At 35.6% G+C, this 20,902-nt stretch overlaps 2 protein-coding genes across 2 annotated transcripts; one reads left to right on the top strand and one right to left on the bottom strand.

Annotated features, from left to right (window-relative positions):
- The first annotated feature begins 2,251 nt into the window (after nucleotides 1–2,251).
- Nucleotides 2,252–13,160, top strand: LOC101736115 (23 kDa integral membrane protein). Its single transcript, XM_062670708.1, has 7 exons — nucleotides 2,252–2,410; nucleotides 4,077–4,266; nucleotides 5,810–5,999; nucleotides 9,186–9,386; nucleotides 11,259–11,420; nucleotides 11,954–12,211; nucleotides 12,970–13,160. Exons 3-7 carry the CDS (start codon nucleotides 5,886–5,888, stop codon nucleotides 13,141–13,143), a joined length of 909 nt encoding a protein of 302 aa, XP_062526692.1. The 5' UTR covers nucleotides 2,252–2,410; nucleotides 4,077–4,266; nucleotides 5,810–5,885; the 3' UTR covers nucleotides 13,144–13,160.
- Nucleotides 13,161–16,956: 3,796 nt separating this feature from the next.
- LOC101735902 (alpha-ketoglutarate-dependent dioxygenase alkB homolog 4) lies at nucleotides 16,957–18,942 on the bottom strand. Its single transcript, XM_004933803.5, has 3 exons — nucleotides 18,842–18,942; nucleotides 17,946–18,710; nucleotides 16,957–17,208 (listed from the first exon to the last, which is right to left on the bottom strand). Exons 2-3 carry the CDS (start codon nucleotides 18,692–18,694, stop codon nucleotides 16,962–16,964), a joined length of 996 nt encoding a protein of 331 aa, XP_004933860.1. The 5' UTR covers nucleotides 18,695–18,710; nucleotides 18,842–18,942; the 3' UTR covers nucleotides 16,957–16,961.
- Nucleotides 18,943–20,902: the final 1,960 nt, after the last annotated feature.

The raw sequence follows: 20,902 nt of genomic DNA, 5'->3' as shown, positions 1-20,902 counted from the left end.
ATGTGATGAAGCGAAATGAAAATGAGGATGGTAAGAACATGGTAAGTATGAATGTGGAAGGATTTAGAGGAAGAGGTAGACCTAAGAAGAAATGGATGGATTTCGTGAAAGACGATATGGGTAAGAGGGGAGTGAGCGAAGAAATGGTATATGATAGAAGAGCAAGGAAGGAGAAAACATGTTGCGCCGACCCCAGGTAACTGGGAGAAGGGCAGGATAATGATGATGATGATGGTAAATGCTATTTAAATTGGCTGAGGTTGTTCTGTTAACAGGACTTTTTGTCTACCCTATTTGAAGAGTTTAAAGCAATATGTACGTATGTGCGAGTTTATGTATTTAAGTGCATTAAACCCATTATCGTACCTAGTTCACTAACGATAAACATTATCATGAACAAAAGATTATATATTGATATCGTTTATTTTAGATGTGGTGAGGATTCAATTTTTATACGATAGCTCCGTATATTTTGAAGCTAAAAGAACATGTTCTTAAAAGCGAAATTGTGGTAACGTAAATGCAAAACTGTAAAAAAAATATTACATGCTTATTAATTATCTTTTATAACGCGCACATCCCTAGTTATTCTCCCCGTGGGTCTTGGAGGGGTATGCATGCGGGCGGCAGAGATGCCACCGGCCGACCACGAATTTTCGAGAAAGGAGTCAAGTCTTTTTTTTTTCCTACCTAAACTGAGAGCCTTGAGAGGCTATATCAGCGTAATCTTAACTAGTAGGTGAGCTCACGGGACTCAAAACTGACGACGTTGCTAACACGAACCCTAGCAAGAGCCGTGCTTCGCAGAATCTACCACCGGATCGGAAACGCGACCCACTGAGAAAACCCGGCGAGAAACTCAGTGGGCTGTGTCTGGGGGTTAATTTACGATGACCGGAGAGTCAGTCCTTCAGTCGATATAGCATCATCAAACTATACCTTACATCGGCATCATTAAAAACTTAAACTGGAATAATTTTAATTCTTTATACGGAATAATTTTTATTCGTTATACTTTTTAATAATACCCTGCAGAAACGGGATTGGATGACCTGTGTGTTTAGTGCGAGTTTTTTAACGTTCTCGATAGCGTAAAAGTTAGCCCAATTTTGTATGCAGTTGGAATAGCGCCCCTAGTGGCAAACGTAGGCAAACGATCCCATTCCATACAAATATGAGCTAGCTTTTACGCTATCTAGAAGGTTAAAAAACTCGCACTAAGCACACTGGAGAGAGTTAATGTGTGTGCGGGTCGCGTGAGCGAACACTACACTTGCATAGGCCATGACGGAACGTATGCAAGTTTTGTAGAGTGTCACATTGTTATGAAGGGACAATTTACTTCGCTAAGATCCTACTGACTTAATGTGGGGCCCGAATGTCATCCGTCTATCGAGGGTGACGCCTAGGTACTTAGCCTTCGAAGCCCATGGTATAGGCTGGCCAAATATTTTAATGGCCGGAATGGAATTATCGTGCCTAGTGAGATACTAGCAGCGGTGTCGGGAATGAACTAACGTGGCACGCATTGGACACTACGCTCGGGAGCGATATAGTATTGTCTCTCTGTTAAATAAAACAGCGATGTATATACTAAAATAATGTTTCGACCACAATCAACCAAGCAGCCATTATTTTCGGCGTTATTTCCCTCTTTATTTGCTGCATACGACCGACGAATTCGGCCCCAATAGACATCAATAACGACTGTTCCATCTTTTAAGACGGAACGCAAACCTACGGAGTATTGGTTCAAAGCTTGTTGGGTTCCCATATACCATTTTCCCCTCCTACTTATTTACCGGTAGTCTAAGGGACTATTCCAGCTATACACTGGCTGGTTGGTGAGCTCACCGGCTCAATCTAGGAGTTGCTAATACTGGCTTTAGCAAGAGCAGTGCTTCGCGTAATCTACCATCGGATTGGAATCGCGACCTACTGAGAAGACCCGGCGAGAACTTTTTTGGGTATAAACTATTAAATACACCATATTTGGCCTCTTTGGTATATTTGGCAAATTTATCCTCTATGGGCTTCAGAAACCACTGAATACCAGGTGGGCTGTGAGTTCGTCCACCCATAAAAGCAATTAAAAAAAACTTTGCCATGAATAGCTTGTCGATTTTGTGTAGGTCTACCTTTTAGAAACACTAACTTGTGTTGCCTCTTATATTTAATGTCTTGCGTAACCAGAATCTATAATTGAAATCCAAAGACGTAGTTTTCTCGTTGTCATGGAGATTATGATACAACAAAACAAATAACCCACTGAAAAGGTACTTATCTAGTGTAAAATTATTATTAAGATATGTCCAGTTCATAGATTATACACTTAATATATGAGTCCAGTTTGTAAGCGGCAAGGAACACTACTACAAGAGTTAGTTCATTTAATTGAACAGTTTTTCAGGTTTGTGAAAACTTCTGATTTGTTTTAAAGATATAAACTTAGTTTATTGATTTGTGTTAGATCTATCTAACTACACCCGTCTAACTAGTTGAGCTTTAACCAGTCATCGCACCAGGTGGGCCGTGAGCTCGTCTACTCATTACAACAATAATAGAATAATATAGTTATAATAATCAACAAAAAGTAGGCCGTGAATACATTGAAAAAAAAAACTTGTGCAATGAAAATAAAATTACTCGTTCATTTTGGAGAAAATTGTCCAGTAGTGGTCTTTTAGCCCATGATGATTCCTCGTATGAATACGTTATATGTATATAAAAGGCTAATAACTTTTAAACAAAGCACAACAAAAAAATGTTGCGCGTGCAACTTGGAGCACGTGAAAGAAGTGAAACTTCTTTTGCGGTGTGTAGTATTGTGGTTTTCTTCATTTTTCATCTTTAAATAAAATTTCTCTTTTAATAGGGAATGCTGTGTATAAGAGTAACGACCTAGCTCGCTTTTTCTTCTCCTTTTCTTCATGGTCAAGTAATTCACGAGACGCTCTGTCTATTTTCTCACTCTCGCTCTTCCTAAATTGTATCTTTTCTCTCTAGCCGCAACGAATCTGTCGCGAGTTAAATTTTACTTTCAACGCGCCTTAAGAAGTTTCACTTAAAAAACCGTATTTGCAACAGATTGTTCTGTTGAAAATACGCTTGTCTGTCAAAACACCAAGAGAACCTTTAGCGAGAGTTTGCTAGGACAATAAAGTGAATATATTATAGATATGATCACCGGTAAAACGCTCCATGGCAACTGAATTTCCGAGAACCAAGGAACCTATCCCCACTACCCGCACCCCGCTCCCGCTTTCCTGTCGCGAGTAATGTGATTTTGAAATTCGCACGCCTTTCTGGCCCACCCTGTAGTTCTTTAAGCGCACCTTAATCCTCTTTTAATTGTTACACATCCCAACACAAATATGTAGTAAAGTAATCTAGAGATTGTAAACAAAATATTTGCCATCGCTAAACAACTAACACGCCGAGTTAAGACATGCTATATCGAAGAATCGAGTCTTTGTTGCAATGATTTTATAATGTATCGATGTGTAAATTAATCATACGTTTGTAGTTTTCTCTCGACATGTAACATGTAATTATACTTGAGACCTTAGAACTTATATCTCAAGGTGGGCGGCCCATTTACGTTGTGGATGTCTAAGGGCTCCAGTAACTAGTTAACACCGGGTGGGCTGTGAGCTCGTCCACCCATCTAAGCAATAAAAAAAAACATAGGCAGGCGTGTGATTTTCATTCATATGTTTTAAATATCTATTTTATTATCCCCTAGCTATTATAAATTAATCAATAAAAGTTTGTCTTGTGGAATTAAGATTTTTCGTTATTGAGCGAAATCAAATTTGCTTTATCTTTTATAAATTGCTTTATTAGAAAGTTTTTTGGTAGATTATATTTATTTATTAAGTAGCTAGAGTGATCTGAATGAAAATCTGATTTCACTAAAATAATTACTTTTTTAATTAGGTAGTTGGAATATTTAGCTTACTTAGAAAAACTGCAATCGCTAGCATGCCTTTGGATCATACCCTTCTAGAGCTATAAGTAGTTAAAAAAAGGAAGCCATATCAGCACACATTCTTATCAGATTACTAATTTATCAGGCGGAAACTTGTCAGTTCTGTAAAGGGCATCGGACAAAGAAGTTCAGTTTTATCAAGCGGAAACAGTGCAAGGAAAATGGCGGCCGTCACTGCTCCGAACGCACAAAAAATGCATTTCACGAAGACCGAAGGGGAATACAATATGAAATCTATCCGGTTTTTACTCCTAATGATTACGACTATGTTTATTGTGAGTATTACATATTAAACTTTATTATATTCACGTCACTTATATACAACAAATACTTCGGTGCACTGATTTTTGTGGCATTGTGTTAATTTGTAACTAGTGACAGTACGAATAATAAAAAAACTCATGAATTATTTATATTGTTGTTCCAAAAACATTATTAAAATAAAATATGGCCAGTGTGAAGCCATGGTTCGTTGGGATTTTCATTAAATGGATAAAAATCTACAAGTCATTCTCTTCACTTGTTGTTCGTTAATAGTATATCTTCTAAAGTGTGCGGTGTGTAGTATTGTGGTTTTCTTCATTTTTCATCTTTAAATAAAATTTCTCTTTTAATAGGGAATGCTGTGTATAAGAGTAACGACCTAGCTCGCTTTTTCTTCTCCTTTTCTTCATGGTCAAGTAATTCACGAGACGCTCTGTCTATTTTCTCACTCTCGCTCTTCCTAAATTGTATCTTTTCTCTCTAGCCGCAACGAATCTGTCGCGAGTTAAATTTTACTTTCAACGCGCCTTAAGAAGTTTCACTTAAAAAACCGTATTTGCAACAGATTGTTCTGTTGAAAATACGCTTGTCTGTCAAAACACCAAGAGAACCTTTAGCGAGAGTTTGCTAGGACAATAAAGTGAATATATTATAGATATGATCACCGGTAAAACGCTCCATGGCAACTGAATTTCCGAGAACCAAGGAACCTATCCCCACTACCCGCACCCCGCTCCCGCTTTCCTGTCGCGAGTAATGTGATTTTGAAATTCGCACGCCTTTCTGGCCCACCCTGTAGTTCTTTAAGCGCACCTTAATCCTCTTTTAATTGTTACACATCCCAACACAAATATGTAGTAAAGTAATCTAGAGATTGTAAACAAAATATTTGCCATCGCTAAACAACTAACACGCCGAGTTAAGACATGCTATATCGAAGAATCGAGTCTTTGTTGCAATGATTTTATAATGTATCGATGTGTAAATTAATCATACGTTTGTAGTTTTCTCTCGACATGTAACATGTAATTATACTTGAGACCTTAGAACTTATATCTCAAGGTGGGCGGCCCATTTACGTTGTGGATGTCTAAGGGCTCCAGTAACTAGTTAACACCGGGTGGGCTGTGAGCTCGTCCACCCATCTAAGCAATAAAAAAAAACATAGGCAGGCGTGTGATTTTCATTCATATGTTTTAAATATCTATTTTATTATCCCCTAGCTATTATAAATTAATCAATAAAAGTTTGTCTTGTGGAATTAAGATTTTTCGTTATTGAGCGAAATCAAATTTGCTTTATCTTTTATAAATTGCTTTATTAGAAAGTTTTTTGGTAGATTATATTTATTTATTAAGTAGCTAGAGTGATCTGAATGAAAATCTGATTTCACTAAAATAATTACTTTTTTAATTAGGTAGTTGGAATATTTAGCTTACTTAGAAAAACTGCAATCGCTAGCATGCCTTTGGATCATACCCTTCTAGAGCTATAAGTAGTTAAAAAAAGGAAGCCATATCAGCACACATTCTTATCAGATTACTAATTTATCAGGCGGAAACTTGTCAGTTCTGTAAAGGGCATCGGACAAAGAAGTTCAGTTTTATCAAGCGGAAACAGTGCAAGGAAAATGGCGGCCGTCACTGCTCCGAACGCACAAAAAATGCATTTCACGAAGACCGAAGGGGAATACAATATGAAATCTATCCGGTTTTTACTCCTAATGATTACGACTATGTTTATTGTGAGTATTACATATTAAACTTTATTATATTCACGTCACTTATATACAACAAATACTTCGGTGCACTGATTTTTGTGGCATTGTGTTAATTTGTAACTAGTGACAGTACGAATAATAAAAAAACTCATGAATTATTTATATTGTTGTTCCAAAAACATTATTAAAATAAAATATGGCCAGTGTGAAGCCATGGTTCGTTGGGATTTTCATTAAATGGATAAAAATCTACAAGTCATTCTCTTCACTTGTTGTTCGTTAATAGTATATCTTCTAAAGTACCTTATAAATAATAGCTGTACAAATCAATAGGACTAATGACGAACGTATAGTGCACGACTAAAGACAATAATCGTTTTTAATAGTCATTCTTTTCGATTTTCGCGCGACATAGACATGTTTAAAAATATTTTTACGGTTTAATCTAGCGGTTTTTTTACTTATCGTTATTTATTCGTAGTCCCGATAACCGTAAATTATTTAAAACGTCGGAAACAATGTAATGAGAATTAAAAACGCGTGATTAAATTGTGAAAGTAAAGTTTTTTTTTTATTGCTTAGATGGGTGGACGAGCTCACAGCCCACCTGATGTTAAATCATTACTGGAGCCCATAGACATCTACAACGTAAATGCGCCACCCACCTTGAGATATAAGTTCTAAGATCTCAGTATAGTTACAACGGCTGCCCCACCCTTCAAACTGAAACGCATTACTGCTTCACGGCAGAAATAGGCAGGGTGGTGGTACCTACCCGCGCGGACTCACAAATGGTCCTACCACCAGTAATTATGCAAATTATAATTTTGCGCGTTTGATTTTTACCCATTATAGAAGATTATCTCGACGCGATTCGACATTACGTACATAAAAATAAAGTTTATAAAAGGTCCACAATAGTTCAATACGTCCGCAAAACAAGCGACCATAACTTTGTTTATCAATCGATTTATCATTGGTCATTTTTAGGTAGATTGTACAAACATAGATTTGAAATCTATCTTATCAGGTATAGCAATAATAAAAACACAATTTAAGTATTGACTATTTGTATTGACTTAATCGTCAATAAAGTGATCGTGTCGTATAGACATCGTATCGTATAGGTCATATAAGACACACGCAGTAACGCTGAATTTAGTAGCAAGATGCTGAAATTATTATTATAGCCCTTCTTGAGATTATAACATCATCGCCTTTCGCATCACCCGTTTTCGGGGGTGCAAAATCTATTTTAGCTGGAACCTATATTGGCTTTAGTAACATACCTTAAGCCTCTGGAATTAACTCCCATCAACGGTGTTTCCAGATCGCAAAGACATGTACTTATTCAAAGGAGTTAAGTCAACGAAATATTTATCCTTAAATATAGCTAATATCTATCTATGAGCGACGATAGTTATTCACAATCACAGGAAGGACACATTTTAGACACATTTTCTTGCATACCAATAAAAATAAACCTATAATAATATACCTTTATGATATGAAAAGGGTAGTTTTAAAAAAAACAATTGGTTGAATTCTACATGATATTGTCGTAATAATATTTGGAAAGACGATCAATCATAGTTACGAGATAATGTCTAAGGATGAAAGTTTGTATATTGTGGAGATAAACATATTTTATTGTTAAGTAATGCAAATTTAATAATTTTTAAATTGAATAAAGACTTTATTCGTTTAGTTAAATTTGAAATGTTTCAATAGTTTCCTAAAATTATCAATCGTCGATGAATACGAAAACTGAACTAAACTAAACTAAATTAAACTAAACGTCTGAAGTATTAAAATGAAAATAATAAATGCGAGATTAAGTGAAATGAAATTAAATTACAAGTTCTAATCGCGATGTTCCTCGTAAATGTAGTCACACACATAACGATGATTGGCAATTGTCAACAGAAATTGCCCCCTGAATATTATTGTGATAACAATGTCTTGTTTTGGATTGTTAATTGAGGCCGTCAGCACAAAAGTGGCCTAACTCACAATTTTTCAAATTCATGGTTTATATATTATATTATATTATTTATATATTGCAATATATTACAACATAATAAATGTTGATGCAAAACCGGCTTATCCTATAGTTTCACCCATACATAACAGTTGGCTATGTAAACATTGTCTTTGCGCGTATGGTTTTTGCCTACGAAGCAGTGTAAAAGTAAATTCAAGTCTCATTATCTCCATATTAACTATGGTAACCGTAGGACACTTTTGCGCTGACGGCCTGAACTGATGGCGAGGAAATTACTATCGTATTTATTATCGGCATAATGTCGCTTTTTCAGTTGCATTAGAAAACATGATGGAAGAAGTAGGCAAGACGGTAATACAGATGCTTGCCGATCTAAAACATGTCCTGCTCACGGCCCACTTGGTGTTAAGTGGTTATCGGAGTCAATAGACTAGATTAACAACGTAAATGCCTTTTCCCCCCTACCTGAAACCTCTAGGGGTTGTCCTAGCTTCACCTAACATCGGTAAATGCCGTCATCTACCTTTAGAAATGAATTCTGAGTTTCAGTGGTAGATTACATCGTCTACTCCGCCCTTAAAACCGGAACGTATTACTGTTTGGAGACAAAAACGGACAGGGTTGTGGTACCTACCAAAACGAGCTCACAGGACGTTCTGCCAGCAGTAATTTCGCAAATTATAATTTTTGCAGGTTTACATTTATTCCTTCATCGTGAAAGTAATTCGTGAATGTGTGTCAATTACATATTTTATTAGAAAAATTGATACTTACCAGCGGGATTCAAACGTCAGTATAGTCGTATCGCTCAATACTAATGGACCGGGCATCTTATTCTTTAGACCACGAATGCTTTCAAAAGTTGCGGAATTCTAAGCTTGACGTAAAAATTGGTCATGATCCTTCAATAATTTTTTTTTTTTTTTTTGATAATGAAAGACTTGATAAATACCTATACCGCAGAAACCGTGTGTTTCAGGATAACAGATCGTTACTACTATATTATTTTGGAAATTCTCTACCTGCATATTAAAAACAAACACAAGATTGAGAAAGCAAACGCATGGACGGACAAAAAAATGCAGGTTTTGAGTTTAGTGACGTTGAAAAGACATTGTAACTACAAATTAAAAAATTACTGACACATCGATAAAGATGTTTTTTATACATTAAATTTTTCATATTTTAAATGTATTTGTTTTCAGATAATATCCGGTTTGATGGTAGTGATGGGAATATCAGTCTACTCTCACTACCATAGTTTTTCGTTTTTCTACGAAAGCGCCAAGACTGGAAGGTTCTTAACTCCATCAGTGCTGTGCATTTTCTTGGGTCTTGCAATGTTCATAGTTTCCTTCTTTGGATTCTTCGGTAGTTTGAAACAGAGCACTTGCATGGTTAACTTGGTGAGTTGAAAATAATCAAATATGTGTCTAATTTAATTCTAGAGTTTATATGAAAGAAAAAAAAAACATTGAATATGCAATTTTTTATTAAAGCTATAAATGTCACTTGATGTCATGTCGTTGCCAAGCTCATATCAATGTAACGCCGTGACCCACCTTGAGGTCGCAGTCTCAATTGTAACATACAACGACTGTCCCACCCTTCAAACTGGAAACTATGGCTGCTTCGTGGCAAAAATTTTACTGGTGGTAGGACCTCTTGTGAGTCCGCCGGGTAGGTACCACCGCCCTACCTATTTCTGCCGTGAAGCAGTAATGCGTTTCGGTTTGAAGGGTGGGGCAGCCGTTGTAACTATAATTGAGACCTTAGAACTGATATCTCAAGGTGGGTGGCGCATTTACGTCGTAGATGTCTATGGGCTCCAGTAACCACTTAACACCAAGTGGGCTGTGAGCTCGTCCAGCCATCTAGCAATAAAAAAAAAAAAAATAAAATAAAAAAAATACAACCTTCGTCCTGTAATACTGATGAACTCATCATATTGTAATTACGAGCGGTAGTTTTCTTTGAAATTGAGTTTTATCATCATATATTTTTTATATCCCAACCTTAGGTCATATAGTAGAAAGAGTGTATTTAATTTTAATAAATTAAAGTAGACGCTTAAGGGAAGGTCATTTTCAAAGGTTTTTCCTGAACACGTTATCGAAATGAGAAGATTGTGTGTGCGTGTCATTGAAACTGATAAACCACATTTCATTGTACGCTGCTAGGTCATACTTATTTTCTAAATAAATATAAAAAACAAACGCGTTCATAATCGTGTTGTCGGAATTTATTTTTACACCACCTTAGGTTAGTGTGAAATGTAAATGAAGTTTTTGTTTTGTGCATAAAGTGTCTGAAATAAATAAAAGATGGAATCGACGCTTGAAAGGCAAACGTGACTAAGGGACAATGCGTGAACTTTAAAGTAGACTAATTTAAAGTTGAAATACCTGAAAACAAAATTTATTTTAATGAATCTAGCTGTAGTAGAATCTAGCTAGTAGCTGTAGGATTGAAATGATTTTAATAGACCTAGAAATATATTTTTTTTGCGCATCGAATATGTTTATTGCCTATCATTTATGTACAAAGCAGTTATTGTCGCTTAGTCACGTTTGCCTTTCAAGCGTCGGAATAAATTTTTTTTTGTTGATACGAAGGTATCTGCGATCACAAATACTTTTCTTAATCGAATTAGGTTACCTAATTCTTGAACGTGCTTATATATATTGATTATGTAGTTTTTATTGTTATTTTCGCTTACTGTTTAGACCCTATACTTTTTTACACTATCCAATTTATTAGTAGAGCGTTTTCTGAGCCTGAATACATAGATACCACCACCACTAGGCCCAGTTCTGCCGCAAAGCAGTAATACGTTCCGGTTTGAAAGGTGGCACTTATATCTTATAATATACCATAAAGACTTTAATCTCATGTCTATAAGTAGATGATGGCATTCACATTTTGATATCTATGGGCTCCGGTAACTTAATACAGGGTTGGCCGTAAGCTTATTCACCGTACTAGCCAATAAATAAATCAAAATCTGATTTCTGTCACATTTTCTGAAATCTGAATGTTATATTCTGTTATAACTGTCCCTCCCGTAACGATTGACTGCTTTGGCGACAGAAGTAAGTATGTATTAGTAATTACGCATATGTATTATTATCGTGATATGTGCTCGAATATCTGGTATATATTATACGTGCCCACGTATCGAACAGACATTGTCCATGGTTGAAGAAAATGATTTCCAATAAGCTTTTCATAGAGTGATAATAAAAAAAGTTTATTATGCTGGATTTATTTTATTACAGTACGCTTTCGTTCTCGCTTTGATCCTGCTAATAAAATTGACCATTGTGATTCTCGCTTTCACGATGGACACGAATCTAATCATGAAGTACGTGGACATCCCGGTGTGGGACTACGTAAATGATCCCGAGATTAGTGACGAAATTGACAGCCTACAGACTTCGGTAAGTCGAGAGTACTAGACTATAGCAGCTACCTAGTATATAATAAGTACGTATTAGTTGATACTGAAACGCGAATTCCGTCATTTATGTTCTTTTTTTTTTAGATGGGTGGACGAGCTCACAGCCCACCTGGTGTTAAGTGGTTATTGGAGCCCATAGACATCTACAACGTAAATGCGCCACCCACCCGAAGATATAAGTTCTAAAGTCTCAAGCATAGTTACGTAGTTAAGTATAGTTCACTATCAGTCTTAATAATTGTATTCTAATAAAAACCATATTTCCGAGCTTAGTATTCAATAAAAAAACCGTGATTTTCTACATACGTTAAAATGTTTACATTAGCTTTTTTAATTGAAATTTAATTTAGGTCTTAGTATTATTATTTAATGGCATGGTATTTTGTATCGAATACGATGCAAAGTTTTTAAATCAGAGCGATTTTTCACATTTTACTCGAGATTTATTTATTAATAATAATAAAAAAAAACAAAAAGCCTCGATATTAAATTAATAAATGTCGTATTTTAAAGCTCGGCTGCTGCGGAAGCAATTCCTATATGGATTATGTGGGAATGGAATTCACAGAGAAACACTCTACTGTCGTTGTGTCTAAAGAGGTTGACGGGGATCTGGTTACGTTGGTGATACCCAGTAGTTGCTGCGTCAGCAACGGCGATGCTTTCTGCACGAGGATGTACTCGACCAGTTGCAAAACTGCATTGGTCAATTTATTGGCGCAAAATGCAATCGTGATCGGTGTACTTGGCGTCTCGGTGATGTTTATTCAGGTAAGGCCACTTTCAATTTAGAACCTTAGTTATTCTAAACACACATTTAAAAAAAACGAAGGTTTCGGTTAAGAAAACTTCTATTGATCAAAATTTCAAAAAGGTTTTTTTTTTCAGTAATATTCCAGCCAGTAAAATAATAGCCTAATAATAAAAATAGTTATATTCTTTTTTATTTAGTACGATGCTTCAGATTTTCAAATCGAATGGTCGGAACTAATAACACTACTACTCAATTTGTTTTATTATAATATGTAATAAAATATATTATTAAAGGTGGTTAGAAAACAATATTGTCATATTGAAATATTTTACAAAGTTGCAATACACGATTTTCTGTCCATTATCTACCTTGGAACTTGAACTTTGCAACCCACTTTTCTGCGCAATTTAAAAGGAATCTTCAAGAAGATCGTTACTGTGTTTAACATGTTTTTCCTACCTAATCGTTGGTAATATAAGAGGCTATTCCAACTACGCGCGAGCCGGGAGGTGGGCTCAACCCGAGTGTTGCTAACACTGGCCCTAGCAAGAGCAGTGATTCGCAGAATCTACCACCTGATCGGAAACGCGACTCACTGAGAAGATCCGGCGAGAAACTCAGTGGGGAACTCTATGGGTGGAACTCAGTGGGTGTGACCTTTTTATATAAGGTGCTAAGGATCGGTGATAAAGTTCAATGCACAATTTAGGCGAGTTGCTAGTCAATTGTCAAAGCGGTTAACAAATTATTAAAAAAAAATCCGGAATGTTTTCAGTTACTGGGCATCGTATTCGCTCTACTTTTGGCACGTTGCATTCGTAAAATGAAAAGCGAGAGGGCGCTGATGGCTTGGAAGATTCGAGAACAAATGATAATGGCGCGAGCGGCAGAAGAATCAGCGAAAGATAATACATTAAACATCGGACACAATGAAATTAGTGTAGCATAAATATATTATTGATGTTACGCTGTGGAATTATTGAAGTTAAATGTTATTTAAGATTATTCTGTTCATCACAAATTACGTATATATTAATTATTATTATTATTTATTTATATTTATTTAAAATCTTATTAATTACATAATATTTTTTAAAAAAAATATTAAAAATACAATTTTTAAAAAACACTATATAAAAATAGATTGCCGCTGATGGCGGTGTCTACGACACAAGCCACCAGTGGTTAGGACTCCAGAGTGAGAAACCTCCTCACAATACGTGCAGTATCAAGGATAACTGCTTTCTGTATTAGGCCCTTAACCCAGCTGGATAACGAAAGTTTCTTAAGATGTTGATCGAAACTTTTCGCTATCAAGCCGTGTACCGATACAACTATTGGAACAATGATGGTTGAATCAACATGCCACATGGCGGTAGTCTCGTGGGCCAGGTCTAAATATTTTATTAATTTGTCCTTTTCTGCCTTCACGAGGTTCTCGTCATGAGGAATGGTGACATCAACCAACACTGCTCGACGCGCAGATCGATCTATTATCACAATATCAGGTTTATTGGCAACAATATACCTATCCGTGATAATAGATCGGTCCCAGTAGAGCATTATTATTATTATTATTATTATTACCTATCTATCGTAAATCTATCGCAGTGCAAAGTATTGATCTAAAGACAATATTATGATAATCTTATTTGTTTTGTCATTTGTGTTATTAAATTGAGATCATACCTTGATCTGATCTAAAGAGAACATTTTAAAACAGAACTGAACTTGTCTAACTGGAATCGGCTATTTATGAAATAAATGTTTTTTTTAATTGATAAATCGACAATAAATTTTATTGTTGAGATAAAAATGTTACGAATACGTCGAGTCAGTTAAATAAATAGCACACATTAAAGCATGAACATGAACATTTTTATCATAGATTTATCAAAAATGATAATGTTAACTAGCACTTATAAATTATTTTGTTGATAATTTTAAAGCAGTTTAATTATAAATTTTTCAAATGAACTAGTTTTTTTAAATGAATATGTCCGTATTATTGATTTCAAACGTTTATTTTTCATTTCACTGCAGTACGTATTTTTACTATCGTACTTTGATTTCTTATGACGACAAAACTAGGCTATTTTTATATAACGCAACTAGGAATAAGATAAGAAGAAGATACGAAAAGACTAGGCCCTAGCAAGAGCAGTGCTTCGCTGAATCTACTACCAGATCGGAAACGCGATCCACTGAGAAGATCCGGCGAGAAACTCAGTGGGCTGTGTCTATGGGTTAACACGCCAAGACCTACATCGCAAGCGATGGGTTCAACGGTGACCGATGCTTGAGGTACCTAAAAGCACCGTTAATGGATAGGGAGAATCGTAATGACGTGTTTAGGGCGACGTCGACTGTATCATTCGGTCTATAGGATCGGGTATGTAATTTCCGGCGGCCACGACTAGACTTTTTGTGTCGTGCCGCCTTCTCAAAGTGGCGCATTTATGCTGACCGTATACTTTCTGATTGAGTCAAGCTTCAGGTCATCATGGAGATCCACATTCTTTAAGAGCTACCATAGTCGGAACGCTTGACATAAGTACATCAGGCTTTTCATTCTTTAAGCCTTTGAAAAAGTAGAATGCAGCATTGCTTCGCAACAGAAATAGGTAAGGTTTTATAGGACGTCTGTCGGTCTCGAGATCTATGAACTATCTATCTAATGGAACGTGAACCGCAATAAAATACCCTTATATTTACCATCTGCATTCTGCATTTTCTGTTACAATCAGTTACGAATGTAAGAGAATACACTAGACTTATAAACTTATCTTCAGTAAATCGTTATCATTTTAACACGAAAAACAAAACTAAGTTATGACTCAGCTATGTACCTAATCCTATATCATAGGTAATATCAGTTTATCAGAATTTACGTATGTAAATATTTCAAGGTATAGTAACGTGTACCTTTCTGTTGGTTTGTTTTATTGCGCGTTAATTCTCATATCATTATCTATTGAACAAAATAAACGATCGTTCTTAGGTTTATTTCTATTAAATTAGACAGACCTGGTGTGTATGTGAATTCCGACCACCACTAAGTATCATTAGTTTTGTAATAGGTAATATCTTGCCCTTTAGAATAGAGCAAGGAAACGTTTGACCCCAGATTTATCTACCCACGTGGGTTTACGGTAGATACTTATTACCTGCAAATTTAGGGACATGATCAAGAACTTTGCGCGTTCACTATGAAGAAGGACTCTTGTAATGGTGCCGCAATTTCAGAGTATCCCTGCAACCTTCAACTAGTATCGTCTTTTCGGGTCAATTTCGTTTTTACCATCGCACTGCCTGCCACCGGAGTAGAGTTCATTCATACTAACTAGAACCACTGTGTCCATCCACAGTACGCGTTCCCTGAGTTTTTTTAATTTTTTTATTGATTAGACGGATGGACGAGCCCCCACCTGGTGTTAAGTGGTTACTGGAGCCCATATACATCTACAACATAAATGCGCCACCCACCTTGAGATATAAGTTTTAAGATCTCAGTATAGTTACAACGGCTGCCCTACCCTTCAGACCGAAACGCATTACTGCTTCACGGCAGAAATAGGCAGGGCGGTGGTACCTACCCCCGCGGATTTACAAGAGGTCCTACCACCAGTAATTACGCAAATTATAATTTTGCAGGTTTGATTTTTATTACACGATTCCTTCACCGTGGAAGTCAAGTCAATCGTGAACATTTGTTTCTCGCCGGCTTTTTTGTGGATCGTGTTTCCGATCTGGTGGGAGATTTTGCGAAGCACTGCTCTTGCTAGAGTTAGTGTTAGCAACATTGTCAGGTTTGAGCCCCATGAGTTCACCTACTTGTTGGGGTCACGCTGAAATGGCCGCTCAAGCCTAGGTAGGCAAAAAAACCGCTTTGGAATGAGCTCCCTCTACGGTGATTCCCGAGCGCTATGACATGTCCTTCTTCAAATTAGATTTATAGAGAGTATTAAACGGTAGGCATCGGCTTGGCTCTGCCCTTGGCATTACTGACGTCCATGAGCGCAGGTAACCACTCATGGTCAAAGCAGAGCAATAAAAAAAAAGAACTTTGCACTCGAGACGTGAGTATCGCTCACTGCATGATTTAATTACAAAGGACAAAAGAACGATAAGCAAAACGTCAAACATCCAATAAAGGAACATAAATACTTTACACAGTATATTGTAACGGACGTGACGTCAGCTGTCATGCCCTGCCGCCAGCCAAGCCGCCAAGCCATGTTAACACGCCTTTCTGCATTATCGCACAAATAAAAGAACTTGTCGTTACGCTGCTGGTTTTTATTGTCACATCATTTGCAACAATATCGAACTTCCGAAGACTCACCTCTGGAGTGCAGAGATTTTTAGAAGATTTTTATAAATGGTTTGTTTGTATGTAAAAAAGGATTTTCCAATTATTATTAAGTAAAAATAAGAAGCCTTTAGTCATGAATGTATCTTCTGCGTAAAAAGGCCACGTTAGGTAATACCATAATTAAAGGAAAACTATAATATAATAGTTGCTCAAAGCATTTAGACCTATTGCAAATAAAATCATGCTCATTTAATATTGATTTACTTTCAATTAATAAAATTGATTTACTTAACAGTGAATGTGAGACTACAGGGAGTGCAAGACCAGGATCTAATTTACTCATCCTTTGTTAGTCTTACATTTGTTTATTTATATCGAATATTTATGCTACAAATAAATTTAATTTAAAATCATTACCTAACAAATCACAACAAAAAACGCAATCAGTTATATTATATACCATTTAATATATCACACTTTTCATTTAAGTTAACATTTATTTGGTATTTTTCAGTATGATCCCAAAACATTTTGCCTTTCCTTCGTATTTCTTTACCGAGTTCCTGATGTTCTCCATTCATGTATGGGGGAGTGAACTCTCTATATGCAATACATACTCTCCTTGCTGAAATATCTTGTCTGAGTACACAATGCTCCCAGTGATATCTCGATTCTCCATACAGCACTAGTAATGAGCGTCTGAAATATTAAAGAATATTCATTTGTAATTTTTTGTCTTTCAAAACATGCGTCTTATGTGTAAAAATGCATGAAAAATAGTGTATATAACTCATTATGTATACAAAAACGTGACTCTAACAACAGATTAGTGGGCAACAATAGCATCACCTCCTCTCTTCCTGTGGATAGCATAAAAGGTGACCTAGAGGATTGATTAGAGAGTGAGCAGGAATATTATCTGAGTATTATACTAGTATACTAATATTTACTGGTGGTAATACATATTGTAAGACCGCACAGGCAAATATCACAATCCTACCGTATTCTACCCTGAAACTGTCACATCTTTTGCATCTATCGCTTTTAGCGATAAGGCCGCCAATTTATGTCACAGTCTATTATTTGTTTTTAAGCTTAATCTGTATATGTGATGTTAAATAAAGAGTTAGGGCGAAGCTGAAATAGCCTCTCAAGGCTATCAGCACAGGTAGAAAAAAAAAACATACATTTTAAAACATTTAGTTTTGACGTTCCATTCATCATTTAATAAAGACTTTCTTTTGTAAATCTTCTTTGAATTATATAGGACTCACACACAGTGCAGCAGCCATTACCACTTGACTGTTACCTTGACATTACCACGTGAAATTTATATCAATACAATTGATTCACTTGTAATTTTAGACGTGAAACATTGCAAATACATAACCTTCATAAAGAGCTTCTAATTGAGAAAGATACCAAACAATATTTACCTTGGCATTGGTATTCTGACAATCACATCCACATCAGTCACAGGTTTACATATATCTAAAGAGGATCTTTGGTTCTTATTATTTCTGATAATTTTTCCTTCTAAATCCAACACTGGAAGGTAATTTTCAGCAGAGCATAAATTGTATTTGGTTTTCGCTCCTTTGAAACGTGTCATTGTGAGGACTGAGTCAGACAGAAAGTTAACGGTGACGATTCTCTCACCCCACACCCAGCAGTCGTCGATATGTGGGTCTATTGATGCACCTTTAGTGGGATCATACTCCAATGAACACTGTTCTATTACTTCAAAACCGTCCAACATTTCGATGGTCGCAAATCTGTCTTGTAGCATTTTCGAAAACTTTGGAAAACCCTCGAAATTTCCGGAAACGATTTTTTTCTTTTTGAAGTTGACTTTAGGTCCATAGTTCTGTTTCCTTCTGCCACTCTGTGAGTTATCCCAAGGTATTTCGTCTATGTTATCGATTAAGATTTGCTCTTCCAACTCGCTTATAAAGTCCAAGTGAATATAGACGCCGCGATAACTCAACGGTTCCCCGTGATGGTTCGGATGTTCTTTGTAAGAATTGATGTCCCATCCTTTCCAGGCTTTGTTGCAATACGGACAGTAGACGTAACTTTTTTCTTTGTCTAGTTCCAACTGCAATTTCAGGTCTGCAGCACCGTATTGTGTTTCACAGATCAAACACGTCCTACAACCTTTGCAGCCGCAAGGTCTCGGTTTCATTCTGGATTACTCAAAGCTGCACAATTGAATTACGTGAATATGATACTAAATACACTGGGGTACTTTATATGCGTGAACTAATATATAATGCTACATGAATAATAAATTAAATAATATTGAAACATGTTGTGAAATCAGCGTTCTTACCATTGTCTTTTTTTTATCTATTCGTAATTCGTAGTGTACCGTTTTTTAGCTCACATCATTGTCAAGAATGTCAAGTGTCAACACTCAACAGTATCGGCATTTTTTTGTTAAAATTGTGCAATTGTATAGGCAAAGAAAAGATAGATCATACAGCCTAATATTTTGTAGCAAAAGACAAAGACAACAATAAATCAAAATGAAATTGTGTCAGTTACTAGGCTTAGCAGTACCATAAACTCCACTAACCAATTTCTTATTTTAATATCTCTCGAAGTGAAAATGATACTGTAAAAATAAAAAACACATTTCTGCAGTATTTACTACATATACAAAACACTTACGTTGTAGATGTCTATGGGCTCCAGTAACCACTTAACACCTAGTGGGTCATGAGCTCGCCCACCCGTCATAGGAATAAAAAAGCCTTATCACTGATAATTATGCAAATTCTAATATTTTCGGGCTTAATTTATAAGACTTATCCTTCATCGTGGAAGTCACATGAACATGAATTATGAAAAGAACACTACAGAATATAGGGATACACTAACTCTGATTCAACTCATGTACCTAAAAGATAATCTTTCAAAAATAAAAATACTGCACTTCTTTGTTTATTATTTATTCATTCACAAGTTACACTCGTAAAGTAATTATTTATTCTTTTTTTCCCAATTCAAAATAAATTGAGAGTACAACAATGTTATGTATCTATTGTTTTTCGTTGACAAAAACATTTCATTCGTAGTTTTAGATAGTTGTTTTAAAATGCACAGTATCTAACATCACATTGCGCGTTAGATAAGTATATAACGAATAAAAATTATTTATGAAAAATCTTAATGTGACATGATGTAAATCTGAGCAATGAAATCAACTTCTACCTTAGTAGATTTAGTTTATTTAGAATTATTTTTCTTTTCATGCAGCGGTTTGTAGACTCCCATAATTTCCTTTCAACACATCACATTTTTTCCCTAATCTATCAATTGTAGAATAATATAAGTGTTATAAGTTATATGAATAATGTAAATTTACATTATATTATGAAACGCACCCTTCCCGAATAGTCCAATCGTTCTTCAAGTAAGGTACAAAAAGAAGGAAATGACTTTATTTAACTGTACATTCTGACAATACTGTACGTATTAACGACAATTTAAAGTTTTAATTTTGATAATGCAAAATTCATCAATATACATCATGCAGTTCTAAGAATTGCATTCCCCAATTAGTCTATTGTTCATTAAATTAAACATCAAATATACAAGGAATGTTTTTCACTATCGTAAATATTCCATTGTGATGTTTTCGTGTTGTAGATTTGTGGTTCCTATGTTCGAGTTAAAGGGGCATATTAAAAGATTTGGATGGGCTGTGTGAAAGAAGATATGCGAGAGAAGGGTGTGAGTGCAGAGATGCCGTATGAAAGGCCTGGATAGATAAAAGACATGCAGTGCCGACTCTCAGAGTCAGATGAGAGCAAGAAGAAGTTGCATACAAACATCGAAAGGTATTATTTAAATTTAATTTAAATTATTAATGTTCTATTTATATTTTGTGGGCTCTTAGAAGTCAAAAAAAAGAGTACCTATAACAATATAAATCGGAAGTAAGGGACGAATTTCATTTAATTTATCATAATATTATACATTACTTTCGAACAAAAAATTGCATTTTCAATTTAAAACGCAATCCAGTTCTTTAGGAGAAAAATACTATAAGGTTATAGTATATGGAAGATATATAATAAGGAGCCATATTTCCTGTACCTTTGTGCAAGTTATAAAATACCTATATATCTCCACCATCCATGCATAATAATTTAAGAATTTAATGAAATGTATATTATAGCAAAAATCTTGAGTAATAATTACCCGATTCTAATTGTTTTATAAATCTTAATCTCTCCCGTGATAGAGCAAAAGTCATGGGAGCGGTTTTTTATAGAATTAGATTAAAGATTAGGGGCATCAAAGATCCTCAACAGTCAAGGTATCGGGCGGCTCATTGGCTCGGTCCCTCAAAATAATGTAAGATAAGGAGTATGTAATAGGGACT

Source organism: Bombyx mori, chromosome 10 (genome assembly GCF_030269925.1).
Source record: "Bombyx mori chromosome 10, ASM3026992v2".
NCBI lineage: Eukaryota > Metazoa > Arthropoda > Insecta > Lepidoptera > Bombycidae > Bombyx > Bombyx mori.
The sequence above is the reverse complement of the archived record's forward strand: the minus strand, read 5'-3'. Positions and strand labels throughout refer to the sequence as shown.

Excerpts from the sequence above, each read along its gene's own strand:
- LOC101736115 (XM_062670708.1), top strand. The coding sequence starts at position 5,886 with ATGGCGGCCGTCACTGCTCCGAACGCACAAAAAATGCATTTCACGAAG. Across the intron at positions 9,387-11,258 it reads GCACTTGCATGGTTAACTTG|TACGCTTTCGTTCTCGCTTT; the intron begins GTGAGTTGAAAA and ends ATTTTATTACAG. Across the intron at positions 11,421-11,953 it reads TTGACAGCCTACAGACTTCG|CTCGGCTGCTGCGGAAGCAA; the intron begins GTAAGTCGAGAG and ends CGTATTTTAAAG.
- LOC101735902 (XM_004933803.5), bottom strand. The coding sequence starts at position 18,694 with ATGAAACCGAGACCTTGCGGCTGCAAAGGTTGTAGGACGTGTTTGATC. Across the intron at positions 17,209-17,945 it reads GTCAGAATACCAATGCCAAG|ACGCTCATTACTAGTGCTGT; the intron begins GTAAATATTGTT and ends TTAATATTTCAG.